The sequence below is a fragment of the Macaca mulatta genome, chromosome X (genome assembly GCF_049350105.2).
Source record: "Macaca mulatta isolate MMU2019108-1 chromosome X, T2T-MMU8v2.0, whole genome shotgun sequence".
Lineage (NCBI taxonomy): Eukaryota > Metazoa > Chordata > Mammalia > Primates > Cercopithecidae > Macaca > Macaca mulatta.
The window spans coordinates 21378257-21395701 of NC_133426.1; the positions used below are offsets into that span (position 1 = coordinate 21378257).

The 17445-nt window shown below is 35.1% G+C and overlaps 1 protein-coding gene across 8 annotated transcripts in view; it reads left to right on the top strand.

The window, feature by feature from the left end:
- Positions 1 to 17059, top strand: part of CNKSR2 (connector enhancer of kinase suppressor of Ras 2) — a 284738-nt gene extending 267679 nt beyond the window's left edge. For 4 of the 8 annotated variants that reach the window (XM_001086538.5, XM_002806163.4, XM_028842224.2 and 1 more), the window contains 2 exons: positions 12810 to 13006; positions 16310 to 17059. In XM_001086538.5, the coding sequence (XP_001086538.1) occupies positions 12810 to 13006; positions 16310 to 16525 (413 nt within the window). In that variant the 3' untranslated portion in view covers positions 16526 to 17059. Of the gene's footprint in view, positions 1 to 5545; positions 6877 to 12809; positions 13007 to 16309 lie in introns of those variants that run through there. The other 4 variants (XM_001086429.5, XM_015127077.3, XM_002806164.4 and 1 more) reach the window with 1 other exon arrangement.
- The last annotated feature ends 386 nt before the right edge of the window (positions 17060 to 17445 follow it).

The window sequence follows — 17445 nt, forward strand, 5'->3', positions numbered from 1 at the left end:
TGATCCCAATTTGCCTTTTCATTTTGGCAGACCAGATACAGTCACAAATGAAGTGTTGAATGACTCACTTGTTCACCAGACTGGCAGTTCTCATCACTGAGTTACTTCACATTGATTATCATCCAGGCTGAATATGATCTAATTACATCCTTTTAATACAAACATACAAAGTGGTGGTAGAAAATCCACATAAATTTAAAACCTGCACTGTTCATCTCTAAAGTATTTGAGTTGGGAGTTTAAAAAAAAAAAGTCTACTATTTTCTGTAGGGGGTTCATGTCTCAGACTTCAGCTATGTCATCTCTATAGCTATTTCAACTGGAACTGAGAACTTTAAGGAGATTATTTTAAATTAAGTCATTATTCATCATAAAATGGATTTCAAAAGCAACCCAATCTGCCAATAGCTTGCTGTCCACCTACATTGCTGAAAGAAAACCTTACCCAGGAATGGTTATTTTTACTAAAGTTGTCTCATTGGAGTTTAACGTGATTATTAATAACCTCAAAATCACATCTCCTGAAATATTTAAAAATATGGATGGAGTATGATGGAGGAGTCAAATATTAAGTCAAATAAAGTAGATAATTCTTAACTATCAAATTTTAAGATAGAAGTGGAAAGGAGGTATACAACTATATCATAATCATTTTGAGGTGAAACTGTCATCTTTGTATATTTATTCCTAACATTTGATATAGTATATATATATATATATGTACACCCAGAGGCACCCATTAAACCTTTACTGAATAGTATATTTCTATAAAAATTAATTATTCCCGTTTTCCATTTTAAAATCTGAATGGCGACATTTGCAATGACAGTATCATGTGTCAAAATTCCATAGTACATTTTCCTGAAATATCTATAGACACTTCATTGAAAATAAACTGGTTATAAATTAAAATAACATGTTAAGTACTTTTGTAACTATTAAATGTGAAAGATGTCTTCAGTTGTTTTGTATAAACTTCATTTAAAGGGTACTTTAGATCTGCCTTAATTTCAGATAGTGGTTTTTAATGCAGATTGTAGAAAGTCAGCATGTATGATAGACTCATGAATAAGTAATTAAATCATAAATGGCACTCTAAGACCATAATATAACAGTAGGTACATTAAGATGAAATACTATTTTCATAAGGAAATACTCCATGTCTTGTGATTTATACACACAGGATGGAATTGTGATTTGGGAATTTAGAGGAACACTCAAATTATCTGGAAACAGTATTTTCTTACCTGTTTTGCCTATGGCTTAGGTTCATCAAATATTTTATTTTACCTGGAATTGTGAATTAAAGAACTCCATAGGTGCTGTAAGTATAAGCACAAACTATATTATCTTTTACTACTTACCACTTTATTTAGAAAAATAATACTTTATCATGAAAATTTTGCTTCACATTCATAAAATAAAAATATTTCCCAACTCCTCCCTATGGTATTAAAAAATAAACAAACAAAATCTTTAATATCCTGTCTTTTTGAAGTCAACCTTTTATGAGAAAATAGGCACTCAAAATTTGTACAGATAATACTCAAACCACAATTAACAAGTCTCTGTCTTGGTCTGAACATTCTGAACCAAGGTATGAGCCCACTTTCTCCAGTACTTACATAGAGAAAAGTAATTATCACTATCATTTCATGGTGTTAGATATCCTTGTTTTTGAAAAAGAAAAACTTAAATTTTTCAAAATAAACACAAAACAATTCTACTCTCCCAGGAGTAGAATTGTGTTACTCTTGATAGACTTGAATATCTGCTATTGATGGCCTTTGTTATCCACAAATAGCTTAAGACAAGTAGTCTTTGACTTTGCCCTTAAATTTGCCCTCAAGCATGCTGATTATGGAACTGAGTAAAATGGAACCGAGTTCTGTCTTAGTACTCAAACAGAATTAGGAATCTTTGTAAGTGCTCATCTGGCTTAAATACTTCCATTTTAAAATATTTTCTTCTCTTCCATCCATTAAAGAAAATATTTCTTTTCACCTGTTTTATATTCAGCCTTAATCATTTTCTTGAAGATGTTCGTACCTCTACCCTTATCCCCTCTATAATCTAATCCTCCTCAGGCATTTGATTGAAGTATCATCAGCTATTTTTAGCAGGTCACTAATAGAAGCCAGATTATATTTCTAAAAACTTATGTTTCCAGAATTCTATTTCTGCTTATTATTTGGGTGGTCAAATTTTATTTGGGGGAATGTTTAAATTCATAAAGCAAAAAGAAAAAGAAACATCTTCCTCAAGATTTCCTATGCAAATTCAATCTGTGTCTCAAGGAACTTGCATGGACATGGAATCTCACTGGAATAAGTCATTCTACACGATTCAACATGGCATTACATCTGGGTTCATCGTTCAGATCTCCAGTATAGTAACAGGGAAACAAGATCTGTTTCTTCTTAACCTAAGGTGGTGGCCTCACAATTAGAAGTTTGAGTGATGGGTAGAAGCTTAATAAATATTTATTAAATAATATGCCAAACAGAAGCATTACTTATTTTCTTTGTGGTAGCATAGATATATTTCTGTCATTTCAAAATGTAATTGGCTAAAAGCTTGGTGAAGTTTATTTTAACAGCAGCAGTAGGGAATATTTTTATATCATCCAAAAGAAAACAAAATAATCAAGAGTTATATAATTTATGTTTTTTCTGCCTTCTATTGTTTTTTTCCATAGAGATGGGGTCTCACTATGTTGCCCAGGCTGGTCTCAAACTGCTGGCCTCAAGTGATCCTCCTGTCTCGGCCTCCCAAAGTGCTGGGATTACAGGCATGAGCCACTGTGCCCAACATGCCTTTTTCTAAAAAACATGCAATTTCCATTTGCTCTTTTAGAAAAGAGGAATAAAATTAGTCTGTATAATTTTAACTGGTTTGACTGTTTTTGTTTTTTTAATTATTATTATACTTTAAGTTCTAGGGTTCATGTGCATAATGTGCAGGTTTGTTACATATGTATACTTCTGCCATGTTGGTGTGCTGCACCCATCAACTCATCAGCACCCATCAACCCATCATTTACATCAGGTATAACTCCCAATGCAATCGGTTTGACTGTTTTAAATATTTGTGTCAGGATAAATGAAGTTGTCCACTACAAAGGAGAAGGCTAGTAATTGGGAATTGACCACAAAGAAAGAAAAAGCCCAGTGAAAACCTAAAGGGAGAGAAAAGGAAAGAGTGTTCAGAATCAGAATGGGACTTGTAAACGGTTAAAGATACATAAACATGAGATTCTCAGAAGTCCAAGATAGAAGGGCAGTATCATGAAGTAGGTTTTTGTGTTTTGGAGATTTCATCTAGATTAGCCATATACGAGCAGCCCTTTGTGCACTTGCTTCTGACCCACCTGGCTTGCCAGTACACTTACACTTAAGATTCATAATGCACATGCCAAGACATATAGTGGAGTTGAGTGTAGGAGTGCCTTTGTAGTTATTTGTTTGCCTCAAATATAAATAGGCAGTATTTAACACTACATAAAAAGTATAGTTGTAAAAAAATTATTTAAAATTTACCAAGCCCTCTTTCATTTTGTCATAATCTCAGTAGACAAAGATACTTCCATCAGATTCCTCAGCACAAATCCTGAAATTGTTTAAGCTATGTCATACAGTGTCAGACTGGTGATGGGATTAAAAATAAAATGCTCTATGTGAAGTCCCTGAACTCAGGGCTTCTGACTTAGAAACTACTCGTATATGCAGTGCAAAAATTGGTGTTACTCCAACCAGCCCTAGCCAATGTGATTGACCTAAAGCAAGAGGTCTCAAACTGCAGTGGGCACAAGAATCACCTGGATTAGTTGTTTAAAATGCAGATTCCTGAGTTCCATACCCAGAAATTCTGATTCAATAGACAAGGTGTAAGGCCCAGAAATCTGTGTTTAACAAGCACCTCCACGCTGAGATTCAGTAACCACTGGTACTGTTACCACTAGTAGTTGAAGAGATACCTTGCCCTAGGGAGTTACCTTCTCTTATGCTAACATACCCTAACTGGTAACTAGTTGTAGCCATTTTGAAATAGTACTTCTCCCTCCACCATCCTGTAGGAGCTAAACTGAGGAGATGTTTCCAGTCTCTTGCAATAGAATTCAGCAATTGTGACTTACCAGGGCTCTAGTTCAGTTTAGTATGAGTTAAGTGGGCATTAAGGGAATGTGTACTAGAAATTAAAAGGTTCACGTAACCTTATCTCTGTGGGGAAACAATGGATGTGTTCAAAATAACTACAAAATGTTTGAATTGCTTGGATAAATGAAGAACAGTTTAAACTTAGAAATGACCTTGTGCCCAAGGTTGGATTCCTTCTAATTTTGCTGTGTGAAATTCCATGACCTTGTGAAACAAAGTGGTAGAAGCTAAAGCTAGCATTCCAGTATTATAATATTCTAAAAACTGAAGTATTGTGTTTTGTTTCATTTGATATATATATATATGAAGATTATTCAGTTCCCACCCCCATTTCTGCAAAAAGAGTATAATATTACAGACAAAAATTAGTTCTGCTGATTTCTGAACTATGCTATATCTTGTTTGCTAGATATCAGTGTTATAGGCAAGATGTGTCCCTCCCCATTTTCTAAGGGAGGACATAATGACAACATGCTTTCTCTATTCTCTCTCCCAACTTGTTTCTTCTTTTCTCAATATAACTCAAAAGATACTACAGGATGTTGCAGATAAAAATCTGCACTAGGCTAGAGATTTAAAATATTGCTGGTTTGTTGCTGCTGACAATATTTATTAGATTCCTCAAGATCCAAAATAAAATGACCTAAAAGAGAGTACAGTTTATTTTATCCAAATTGTTGTTAGTTTCTCAGGTCATTCAGAAATATCCGTCTCTTCCAGTTTCTTAACTCCTTGGCATGTGACTTATGCTCAGGTGTAAAGTCACCCTTTCATCACATTCACTCTGTTTTAGCTTTTCATTTCTTGGCATTTTGCATTATTAAGCATGCGGCCTCCTCATCGGAGCAATACTAGCTAGGCTATTCCACTGTCTCACTGATTAGGACATAGTAGCATATATATCAGGTTAATCAAATACCCTTCTGGTCAGAAGACTAGAAAGGTTTTCTTCCTGCTTCTTGATTGGATGAATTTGAGGAAAGATTCGTATAGAAATAATTTTAATTTTCTCAAAAGAAATGGTAATTTTACATGTATATGGAGAACATTTTAACATAAAGTATTCTGATTAAAATTATAGACATACATATACAAGTATAGTGGTGGGAAAAGATTTTTCTGCACTGTGTGTTATTGTGTATATTTGGGAGATTAACATTTCCAAACAACCAAGTTTAAAGCAAAAAGTGTCCCATTTATGGCCAAGTAGACTTGCATGCCAACAGAAAGACATTGTATTAAAACCATATGCAATTCTAGCCATATTTTTCTACTTTCTCTTCATGGGTATTGCATGATGGTATTTCTAATACAAATACTAATATGCTTTGGAAATAATGGCACTCGCAGGTCTTTCATCATATTGTATCACTGCTTTATCATATTAGGCTAATACACTGCGAGAGTTGGTAGAACCTCTCCATGCCAAATCGGATCCACTTCTGTTGGCACTCAACCCATTGGACTCACAGATTGATAAGCTAATGTTTAGAGAATTTAGATCGGAGAGAGTCGGTACGGCGCAGACTCAACATCAACCTCTTGCAAGCAACTAAAATGGCCTCGTCCTTGCTGTTTATAACAGAAAACAGACTTGTATAAAGCTTAGATCATCAAGTGTTTTGGATTGGGGGCCTCCCAAAGGGATATAAGAGGGGCAGGCCACTCTTAAGAAGAATGCGAGCTTTCTACATTGGGACTAGCATAAGATCAAAGCCAATCAAGATGGAGCACAGTAACAGAAAACTGCGGTTTCTATGAGAGAACAGAAGGGGAAAGGGTCTTAACTGGGAAAGGGCTCTGAACACACCTCAGTTGTGTTCTCCTGACACCAGGAAAAGAGAGGGATCAGCTTCAATAACTAGAAAATTCTGGCTGTTTAATGGACTCTTTGGTGGCCTCTTTAAGGCAAAGCAGAGAAAGCAAATTATGTATTAAGTGTATTTTGCATTTTTAAAACTTGACGTGCTGTATTGTATTAAATTAAGTGTAATCTATTAAGGCAAGGTATACACAATTTGCTTTGAAACTTAATATGTTTATTCTATTATAAAGTGTATTCAGGTGCAACACAGAGACTGCTTTCGGTGACATTAATGAAGAAAATTTCTCATGCCAGGCTTTATTATAGAATCTTCAGCTAAAATCCTAACTTTCTCCTTATTTCTTGGCACTTGTACACAAGTGGTGTTGCCTCTTAGGGCAGGCATGAGCTATTCTTTTCTGTAAAATATTTCGAATCTATAGGCTGTGGGTTTCATTTTTGAAAAAGTATTTTGTCTGGATGTCTTTCTAACTAGCTTCAGATATTATTTAATACTATGTAACTGGGTCCCCTATGGCTCAATCAATATTGCTTATTTTTCTTCTGTAGTGGATGTGAAATTTCCTTTAGTTGGATAAGATACACTGTAATAATTTTAATGCTAATTAATGGATATTTCATACTGTGCAATGAACAGATAATTTAACACTGTATTTTGAAATGTTTTTTTCTTCCTGTCACCGCAGTGTGTGGTATTGCATAATGTGAATACCTGTAAAAATATAAATTACTTAAAAATAAAAATATGACCAATTGGTATCAGATCTTTTCAGATAGCTAAATAATTTGCTAAGTATGCCTGATAGTAAATATCTTTCTAAAAAGAAGTAATCAGTGCTTCTTTCTCACAAATGGAATTTGTTTCTGTGAATAAAATCACATTGATCTGCCTTACAATTGCCTCTGTGCTCTAACCATTTTAATGTGTTTTTTTTAAAATATCTATATAATGATGGTTCTGGTATATGGAAATCCATCAAAACGCATTTTATTGGCATTTAATATTTATGGGATTGTCTTGGGTCATTCTCCCTGTTTAAGTCAAGTAAAATTTTGTGATCTGGAGAATTGGGTTTTTTTTTTCATTAAGGAATATAGTGACTCCACATTAATTTTCAAAAATAATCATCTCTTAGCTTTGGTTTTAAACTATATCCTTTATGAATTCCTGCCTGAGAGCTAGCACTTTGGCTTCCATATTCCTAGTGGTTAAATTTTTTAAATTCTGTGGGTAAACCTAAACTCTGTCATTTATATTTTTGATTGTCCTTCAAAGAACCTTCCCTTCTTTGAGGCAATAAATCAATACTAAGGACACCAAGATTTTGCCATCTGAACTACTTGTCGTAAATACCATAGTGCCCTGAAAATTCAACCACTGTCATGTATTTTTATCATTAAACCGCATAATTTAGCAGAAATTACATGTTCAGAGAAAGAAGTATAGAATAAACTTTAGCTCTATCTCTTTTGTCACATCTTTACGGAGCAAGACTTTGTGTTGTAAGGAAAGAATTGACAGACACAAGTACTTGATTTCAGTGAAGCACATTATCATTCTTACAAGGATGGGCTTTATATGTTCTTTAAAAATACATTTAGCAAATGCTGGTGGAGTCACTCAAGCTGTTCTTTTAAGAGAAGGGTTTTTTTCTCACTAAAATAGATTTCTTTCCTCAGAGAAAGTATTGCCCAATAGTAATGTTTGTGTATTGTTACTTTGCCTAAAAGAAAATAAATAACCCCTAAATATGAAACAAGTAGTTGATTACAGAGGGAAGACTAAAAGCCAGCTTTTAAAATCTTTAAAATCTTATGTTTTTTTCTGATATAACAAACTGCCTTCCCCAAACCCAGTTTTATAATGGTAGGCATAGCTGATTGACTTATATAAAAGCACAAATTAAGAGAGCTAGTATTTAATTACAAACATTCAAATTATAGTATAAACCCCTGAATACTTAATCATCCTTATCATAAAACCTCCAAAGACATTAAGTCCATTAAAATTTTGTCACCTTACATATAAATAAGTTATTCATTATGGCTTGCTAGTAAATTCATATTCATAGAAAATATTCGGGTGTTCTCAATGCAAATGTTAATTGCCTTTTGTGACAAGAATAGTGTTTCACATACTTGATATCATTAGCCTGGAAGCCTTAAAGCACTCTGCAGCTGTACAAGAATGAATGTCTCTCAAATCTGACTATGTCCAGTCTTCTCTCCCATTTGTGATTTAGTCTTTCCCAACCTTCTGGGCTCATTACACAGCTGTATTGCAGAAGGAACAACTGTTTCCACAAGGGTATCATTGTCCAATTATACAAGATCACAGATCCCTTCCGAAATATGTACAGAACTCATTATCCATCATTGATTTCATTCCTCAAGAACCCAACTGGTTTACTTATTTGTTTTGTTTTCATTTTTTATGCTCCTTCAACATTGTCATTGCAGGGATGGGGAAATGGGGAGGACACTAGAGTAAAATTTTAGGTTGCCAAGTTTCATGAACAATATTATACAATAGACTGTCCTAATAATTACACAGTCACCTGTTAGGGAACGCTCTTTGGAGTAGTTCATATATAAAGTAAAGAAAACCATCACTCTGTTTGAACGTGTTGGGTTGCATGAGGCACTGTGCCAGGTAGAAGAATGGGAAATGCAAATATGAGTGGGACAAATTCTACTCGTGGAAAAGTCACAGTCTAAGTCTCTGAAGTAGGGCACACAAGGGTCCATTAAGGTACAGGAAGAAAAAACATTGGAATTTTTCCTTGAGTTTTATCTCTCATCCTTTTGAATTTCTTTTTGTGTATGTTTTATAACATCTATTTATTACTATAGAGTAATACATGTATATAAGTTTCTATTCTATAAAACAGAAGTGTTTTAACTAATAAGAGTGTGCAATCAGAAAAAGTTTGGAAACCACTGAGCCTGAATGTAAGAAATACGTCAAGCAAAGACTTTTTGGTATTTGAGAAATGCATTATTATCTTCTAATAAGCAATTTGCAAGAGATTCCAACAAACTGGTATTTTTCGTTAGCTATTCTTTTCTTTGAGCTTTCATTTATCACTTACTACCTAAAGGTCATAGGCAACCTGAAAAAGACAAATAATGATGCTCTCTACATTCCTAGATTCACAATATTTCATAGTGGAGCAGAATATAAAAGGGACAATAAAGAGGATCTTCTTTCACCCTGTCAAGTATGACACAGCCATAAATGACCCTCCCTCGGCACAGAATACAAGTTAATTCATCAATAGCTTAATTATGATCCTCAAATCCATCAATCAATGAAATTTTATGTAGGAAAGAAAATTTTATATGCACTCTTTGCTTCAGTAAAATTGGAATTCAAAAGTATGTAATCTGACACAGGACTAATTTACATGTTGTAAACGTAAATATAATTTTGGGGGAAATTTATTTCTGCATAGGCCCAGATTTCCTGAATAAATTAGATACAGATTAAAATTCCATTATAGCGTGATACAGTTCCTCATTAGGAATCACAGAAGGTTCCTATATATGTCCTGTGATTTGAATGTGGTCTCTACACTTTGCCAACTTTCAGAAAACATTCATTCAAATTGCAAAAGAGCTGGTTTTCAGCCAGTGTTCCAATGGCTGTACTGGCACATTGAAAGAAAATCAATCAGGAAGCAGACCTCACCAAGTGCTTGCCTCCTCTTCCAAAGCAAGCCTCTTCTAAAGGAAGAAAAAGCAAGGGTTGAAAAAAGAGAGAAGCCTGAAGAGAAGTGAGAAGGAGATGAAGAAGAGGGCAAAAAGAGAAGAAAATAAAGGTGCTTTCATATTTTCAGTTGCAACAGTAGCCCCAATTGACTTAATTGGTATTCATCTGAGAAAAATCAAGGAAACCAATTGAAAATTATAAAAGAAAATAAAGGTCTGTTTTTGTCTTGAATGTTGAGTTCTGTGTTGTTTTGACTGTTGAGCACAGTGAATCAGATTTATAATGTGACTCTGCCCCTCACCAACCCCTCTTTTGAAAATAAAAAGACTCTTTGTCTAGTCTTAAAATGTTAAGTAATTGGTGGCATTTTGTGGTAGCCTGGCATCTCAGTCCCTCGTCCTTACTCATCCCACTACTGTGTCTTATGTAGTGTATGTGTATGATGTGTAGGGGATGGGGGTAGGGGGTGGCTTACTTATCTCTGATAGGAGCCACACCATCCCATTACTATACTTGGAAATGTTTCTGTGTTCCGTCTCATTGTGATTGCTTGTTCAAGTGTGCTGCCCAGAGATAAATTCACACTCAATTCTTTTTACAGCTGTCAAACCAGATTCTTTGTAGAATTATGTTGTCTTTTGATTGAATGCTTTTCTCCCCCATAAGAGCAAGAAGGGGGAGAAACTTTCAGTTCTTATTGTTTAATACCTATGTATGTCATTTTATATATTGAATCTTCATTCATCCTTCTTAAAGTAAAACTACATTAAAATTTTATAAAATCAGTCATCTGCCCCAGTATTTCACAAGCTTTAAGAACTGAGGGAAAACTGGGTCAAAATTTTTTTAAACAAAATATATACACCCTTCTACAATGTTAGGTAATATGGAGGAAGGTTCTTTTAAAATAAAAATTACTGTGTAAAAATACTTCTGCCTCCCTTAAATCCTAAAACTAAAATCTGAATCCCTTTTTCCTTCACCTTCTTTCTAGAACCAAAAAACTAATAATACATTAGGCCACCTGATACCTTAACTACTATAATTCACATCTGTTAGGCCTCCCATTTTCAACCCCACCCTCTACTCTATGAAATTACATCTGGTTTTACATGCAGTATTGCCTTGAGGAAAAAAAAGAATGCAATAACTACTATATAATTCCTCAGGGATCTTTCCTGGCCTATGATTTTCTGAAATAGACTTATGCTGTTTAAATGTGTCCTTGTTTTTACAATTCAATTTAGTTATTCTAAATGATCATCTGATTTTGTGCCTTCCTCATTCCAAATCATTCTCAGTTAGGATTCCCTATCTTGCTTCCATCTCGTTGATAACCCACAAAGCAGTTTCTCCTTTTTACAGTCTTCCATCCCCCATCCCTCAAAATCCTCTAGGTGTCGAATATATTCAGTGATGGGCCAACAGAGAATTTAAAAGCTGTTATTTAAAGAGATTTTTGTGTTTTTAGATTATAGTTCTAACTTAGATATATGGTTAAGAAGTTAAAATTTATCACAGAAGGCTTAGTGATAGCATGTGCTGATGATAACAAAGAATTTTCTAATAGAAGGACTCAATGACTATACCTACCATTAGTTGTTAACTTCAGTAGCAGAGCCAAAAGTTGAATGCGGAATTTAAATAAAGCTACTTTTTAATCCTAAAATTATCTTTTTAGGTTAAGGTACTGTACATTTTGGGCATTGTTGACAATTTTACATACAGTCATTTTAAAAAATTTTTTGAATGCTGCATTTTAAGGGAGTCTCACATTTGTTGGCATCTACTGCTAAATACACATTTCAAAAGACAACTGAAAAAATTGGCAGTATAGAATTCTTGTTAAAATTGTGGATTCTGGGGTCAGACTGCCCACATAGAATTCTAGCTCCACCACTTATACTAAGTGTGACTTTGAGCAAGATACTGCCCTGCTATAAATGAAGATCAAATAGATCTGCTCTTAGTATTGTTGTGAGGATTAAATGAGATCATAAAGATTAAGCATTTACCCTGCTGCCTGGCGCATCTAAATATTAAATGGCATCATTACCAATTAAGGAATCTTTTTTTTAAACTATGTCAGAAAGCCTAAAATATTCACATGGACCATTGTGGAATGAACAACATTCCATATTTACTCTTTGGGCCAATATAATTACTTAAATATGACTCTGGCTATCTATTTAAAAAAAGATGATATAGCCCTACTCCAATCTGCCACTCCAAGCAAAATCCTAGTTCATCTTTGTTTATCATTGTTGAGAAAGATATGACATTAGTGTTCAGGCAATTAAAAAACAAGATGGGAGTTTTATTTGTTCAACTATGTCTAAGATCCTTATTGAGCCAGTCTCTCATTTTTTTCTCAAAAATATTTAACTGGAGTATTTTCTCCTCAGGTCTTACAAATACTAAGTATCTTCTCTTAGCACATGCCATATTTGCACATAAACATATTCCCATATTTCATTTTAATTAGAATATTGATACTTTATGATCAGTTATTATATTTACAATGTACAAGGCATTACTATGGCAGTCACATGAAACCTAATAATCCTCTATGGCACAATTGGAAGATTTTTATAATCAAATATGCTCCATTGAATGCCATTCAATCTTATGAAATCTGGAAAAATGTAAAAATAAGTTCATTCGGTGTTGCTAAACCAGGCAAGCTCTATTAATCAGCATTTCTATGCTTATCAGCATAATGATAAAGGATATTCATTAATATTTTAAAAGATAATGTGCAGGATTGTTTCCATGTTGTGTGCCTTTTGTATTCTAATTCTTTGAACTTGCTAGACTCAAGATATATATGGCAATTTGCTATCAAGAGTATATTTGGTTAATCAAATAATCCTATTATTTGATCATTCTAAAACAATTAGCTGTCTGTAGCTAATGTTACCCAATATAACTAGCAGCTGTGGGTTTTTGTTGTTGTTTTTTAATATAATAGTGTTTTCATAGTCATTCATTATCCTGTTTTTCAGATAGTTTTGATATTTTAATAAATTTTCAGTGTGTCAAATAACTTTATTGCAATGAATTCATTTCTCTCTCTGTCTCTCTTTTTTTTTTATTATTTTTTTGGACATTGCAGGTGAAAGTAGAGAAGAAAAGTTAGGAGACTCATTGCAAGATTTATACAGGGCACTGGAGCAGGCCAGTCTGTCACCACTAGGAGAACATCGTATTTCAACCAAGATGGAATACAAGCTATCATTTATAAAAAGATGTAATGATCCTGTAATGAATGAAAAACTACACAGGCTGAGAATTCTCAAAAGCACTTTAAAGGTAAGACAAGAAATGGAAGGACAAATTTCTTTGAAGAGATTCATTCTAAAAGGGGATTACCAGATACTGTAGGTTAAGAAATACAAATTGGGGACTGGGGAGAAGAAGAGGTAAGCAGTAAGAACCTGAAGCTGAGCTGTTTCTATGTCATAATAAGTATATTGGTAAAGAGGAGATCATCTTAACTTTTCATTAACGTCTCAAAGCACTGATTAAATGTTATTTTACTCAGTTCTAGGAGAAAACAGGATGTGATTTAAATTGTTTTCTAAAAATGCAGGGCTGGTGTTATTCCTCAGTCTATAGATTTTCTAAGATAAAAATACCATGTGGTATAATTATTAGCATTATTAAAAGAGCACAGGATGCATGCAGAATGCAATAGTGGGTGCTAAAAGAGTTTGAGATATTTCACGATTGTTTCCTGCATGAACTACAGTGCATTTGGGGTGAAGCCATGGTGATTTGTGTTCCATGTAGAAATTGTATAATCATTCTGTTTATGCTATCAGTTCCCAACTTACATGTTACCCTCCTATTATACATTTCTGTAAGTGTTTACATTGCTTCCAGTCTCCTTATTATATGCCCCCAGGTTGGGGAGGAGGTGGTGAGGAAAGGAGAGCAGAGAGGCAGGAAGTTGGAAAAGGAGGCAGACAAGTGAGCCCTGCTCACCGTGTGTGGGGGAGTGTGTGTGGGAGATTGAAGGAGAGGGCCCACCACACAAGCCACCTGAGCAGGCCCTGTGCCCTTAAAAAACAAAAACAGAAGACATTTATGCAGCCAGCAAACATGAAAAAAAGCTCATCATCACTGGCCATTAGAGAAATGCAAATCAAAACCACAGTAAGATACCATCTCATGCCAGTTAGAATGGTGATCATTAAGAAGTCAGGAAAAAACAGATGCTGGAGAGGATGTGGAGAAATAGGAACACTTTTACACTGTTGGTGGGAATGTAAATTAGTTCAACCATTGTAGAAGACAGTGTGGCGATTCCTCAAGGATCTAGAACCAGAAATACCATTTGACCCAGCAATCCCATTACTGGGTATATGCCCAAAGGATTATAAATCATTCTACTATAAAGACACATGTACATGTATGTTTATTGTGGCACTGTTCACAATAGCAAAGGCTTGGAACCAACCCAAATGCCCATCAATGATAGACTGGATAAAGAAAATGTGGCACATAAACACCATGGAATACTATGCAGCCATAAAAAAGGATGAGTTCATGTCCTTTGCAGGGACATGGATGAAGCTGGAAACCATCATTCTCAGCAAACTAACACAAGAACAGAAAACCAAACACTGCATGTTCTCACGCATAAGTGGGAGTTGAACAGTGAGAACACATGGACACAGGGAGTGGAATATCACACACTGGGTCCTGTCGGGGAGTGGGGGGCTAGGGGAGGAATAGCATTAGGAGAAATACCTAATGTAGATGACGGGTTGATGGGTGCAGCAAACCACCATGGCACATGTATACGTGTGTAACAAACCTGCACGTTCTGCACATGTATCCCAGAACTAAAGTATAATTTTAAAAAAAAAAAAAAAACACAGAAAAGAACTACAGAGTATTGCTGTAGTAATTTCAGGAAACAAAAGGTCAAAGGGCTCCTTTGGGAAATATTTCAGATCCATAGCATGCTGCTGAGGTTTTGTAATTTTGAAATATAGGTGAGTACCAAAGAGACAGACCAACTAGAAAATGACCTGAAAGAATTTCAGATAGCAAGCAGCAAAGTTTTCAGACTCCATTAGCTTTTAATTGGTAGTCATGCAAATACTACTGCAAATCCAGGGGACAATATAATGGACTTTTGGGAAGAGCAGAATTTTTAGAGAGTGCTATAATAGTCATAAGAATAGTTCCAGTGACTAATCCTACTTCAAAGATATTATCACCCTCCCACCTTATAGAGCCTCTCCACTTCCCCCATTCAGTTCTAAACTGCCTGGTTTAGAAGGCAGGCAGGCATTTTGAAGCAGGTTAGATTCATGAATCTTAAAGACCTGTTTCTCTCCTTCTATCTCACAGCCCCTTTTCTCTGTTTTTTATGCTCTGTAGAGTCCCCCAAGGTATTTTCTTCCAGTCACAAAATATGTGGCTACTGCCAATGTTCAGTTCACTAAGTATTGATGAATCACCAGATACATGAATGCTCCACTCGATTCTCTGGGGCCAAGAAAGATAACGAAAAGTCACTGTTAAAAATATGCCCCTCATTGGTACAAATGAACTACAGAACCCTATGCTTTTTGGCATGGAAAATTAATAGGCAATGGATTCCTTCATTAGGGAAGGACAGCTGGCCAAGCAACCCTGGACGTGTCTAGTTCCTGGAATTTTAACAGTCCCCCTCACCAAGCACAGATCTCAGATCCCACCACAGGCAACTCACAACATCCTCAGTCCCAGCCCTCTTCCATATTCTGGTCTGTGAGGCCAGACCAACTTCTTAAGCACCTTGCTGTTTTCTTTGCCTCCCAACTCTGGCTGGCCCAGAGGTGTGTGCCTTAATTCCTGCAGAACATTTTCTACACTTCCCTAAGCTTTGCTTGGGTCCCTAAAAGGCAGGACTGAGCTGCTCAGATTGTCTTGACCCCTACTTCTCCATCCCACCTTCCACCTGGGAAATGTTCGTCTTCCCCAGGTAATAGTTTTAACTTGGTGAGTTATACCAAAATGAAGCTTAGTCTTCAGCTAAGACCCAGCTTCCAACATAGAAGGGAGTGCCATTCTCCCTTACAGGCCCCCAGTGCTACAGAAAGGGAGCCATAGCATTTACACAGCAAGAATTATGTATTTATGGTAACAGGGGGGCCATGCTCAGTCTCTTTCAAATATGAGAAGCTTACCATAAAGCAGGAGAGATAGAACACATGCAAAAGTAACTCAAGAAATAGAATATGACAAATGTACTCAGTGGCAGTGATGGAGTAGTAAAGGGGCATAAATGAGGAAGAAAACTTTTCTGAGTGTTTAAGCACAGCTTAAAGAAATGAGAAGCTTTTGAACTGGATCTTAAAGAACAAAAAAGCTTTCCATAGCAGAGATGGGCAAAAGGACAGGCAAAGAGAAAAAGCAAACCACACAGTGGGCAAAAGGAGGCATTCCTCGGGTGTAGAAAAAAGTACACTTAGGACGTGAGTCTAAAGAACTGGGTGGGTGTGAGTATCCAAAGCCATCTCTTATGGGCTTCTTAAATGTTTTGCCTATTAACTTTTTATTTTAAACTTGAATAAAACTTTGTCCCTGTCTTAATTGTTGACTCCTTTTTCTTTTCAGGCCAGAGAAGGCGAAGTAGCCATTATCGATAAAGTCCTAGACAATCCAGATTTGACTTCTAAAGAATTCCAACAATGGAAGCAGATGTACCTCGACCTTTTCTTGGATATCTGTCAAAATACCACCTCAAATGACCCACTGAGTATTTCTTCTGAAGTAGATGTAATCACTTCCTCTCTAACACACACTCATTCATACATTGAAACGCATGTCTAAATGTATTCTGCCTTCAGGCCATCTAGTACCTGCTGGTACTCTGAACACATATATAAGGTAGTTTTTTATATCAATGTGTGGAACACTTGACAAGCTATACTTTAATGTTACCAAACTATATGAAACAAACCATATATGGTCACAATACCACTATCTTTAATGAGCATTTGTATATTTTATATGCAATCAGTGCTCAGCTTATGTTTACCATGTGCAAAATCAACTGTCTTTAATGACTTAAAATTAACTTTTGCAAACAATTCTAAATACAGGTGGTCTTCAAGTAGTAAAACCACAAAAGGCAGTTTTCTATCTATGGTCATCTTTTCTCCCTTTAAGTTAATTTTATATAAACAAGACTTCAAAAGTAAATCACATTTTTTCAGGTGCAGACATCCTTGTGGGTGGGAAAGAATTTAAACCTTTTTTATATTTATTAAAATGTTCTAAGAATTTTCTTAAACATTGCACAAAGTTTAATGCTGTAGTTTTATTTTTGTGAAATGTAGATGCACATACAAGAGCTAAGCAAAATAGAAGAGCATCGACATAAGAAAAGTTCAGGTATCTAATATTCGTCTTAATAGTCTATTAACTTGTGAAAGCTAGTTAATGGAAATATTATTCCAAATCTATGAGAACACTTGGTGTATCAGGGCAAAGCTTTGTAAGATGTTTTGTAACTAAGACCAAAATTGAAGATAGAGCTGCTTTATTTTCTTGGTTTAAATCTTCCTTTATTTTTGTAGTGATGAGATGCTGATTGTGTACAGAAGAATTTGAGAGGGGATTTTTAAAAAGTGACTTAACACACCCAGAAAGGCAGCTAACAGATATATATATATATATATATATATATATATATATATATATATATATATATATAAATAAATTTCAGCCCAAACTCATGTTTTTAAACT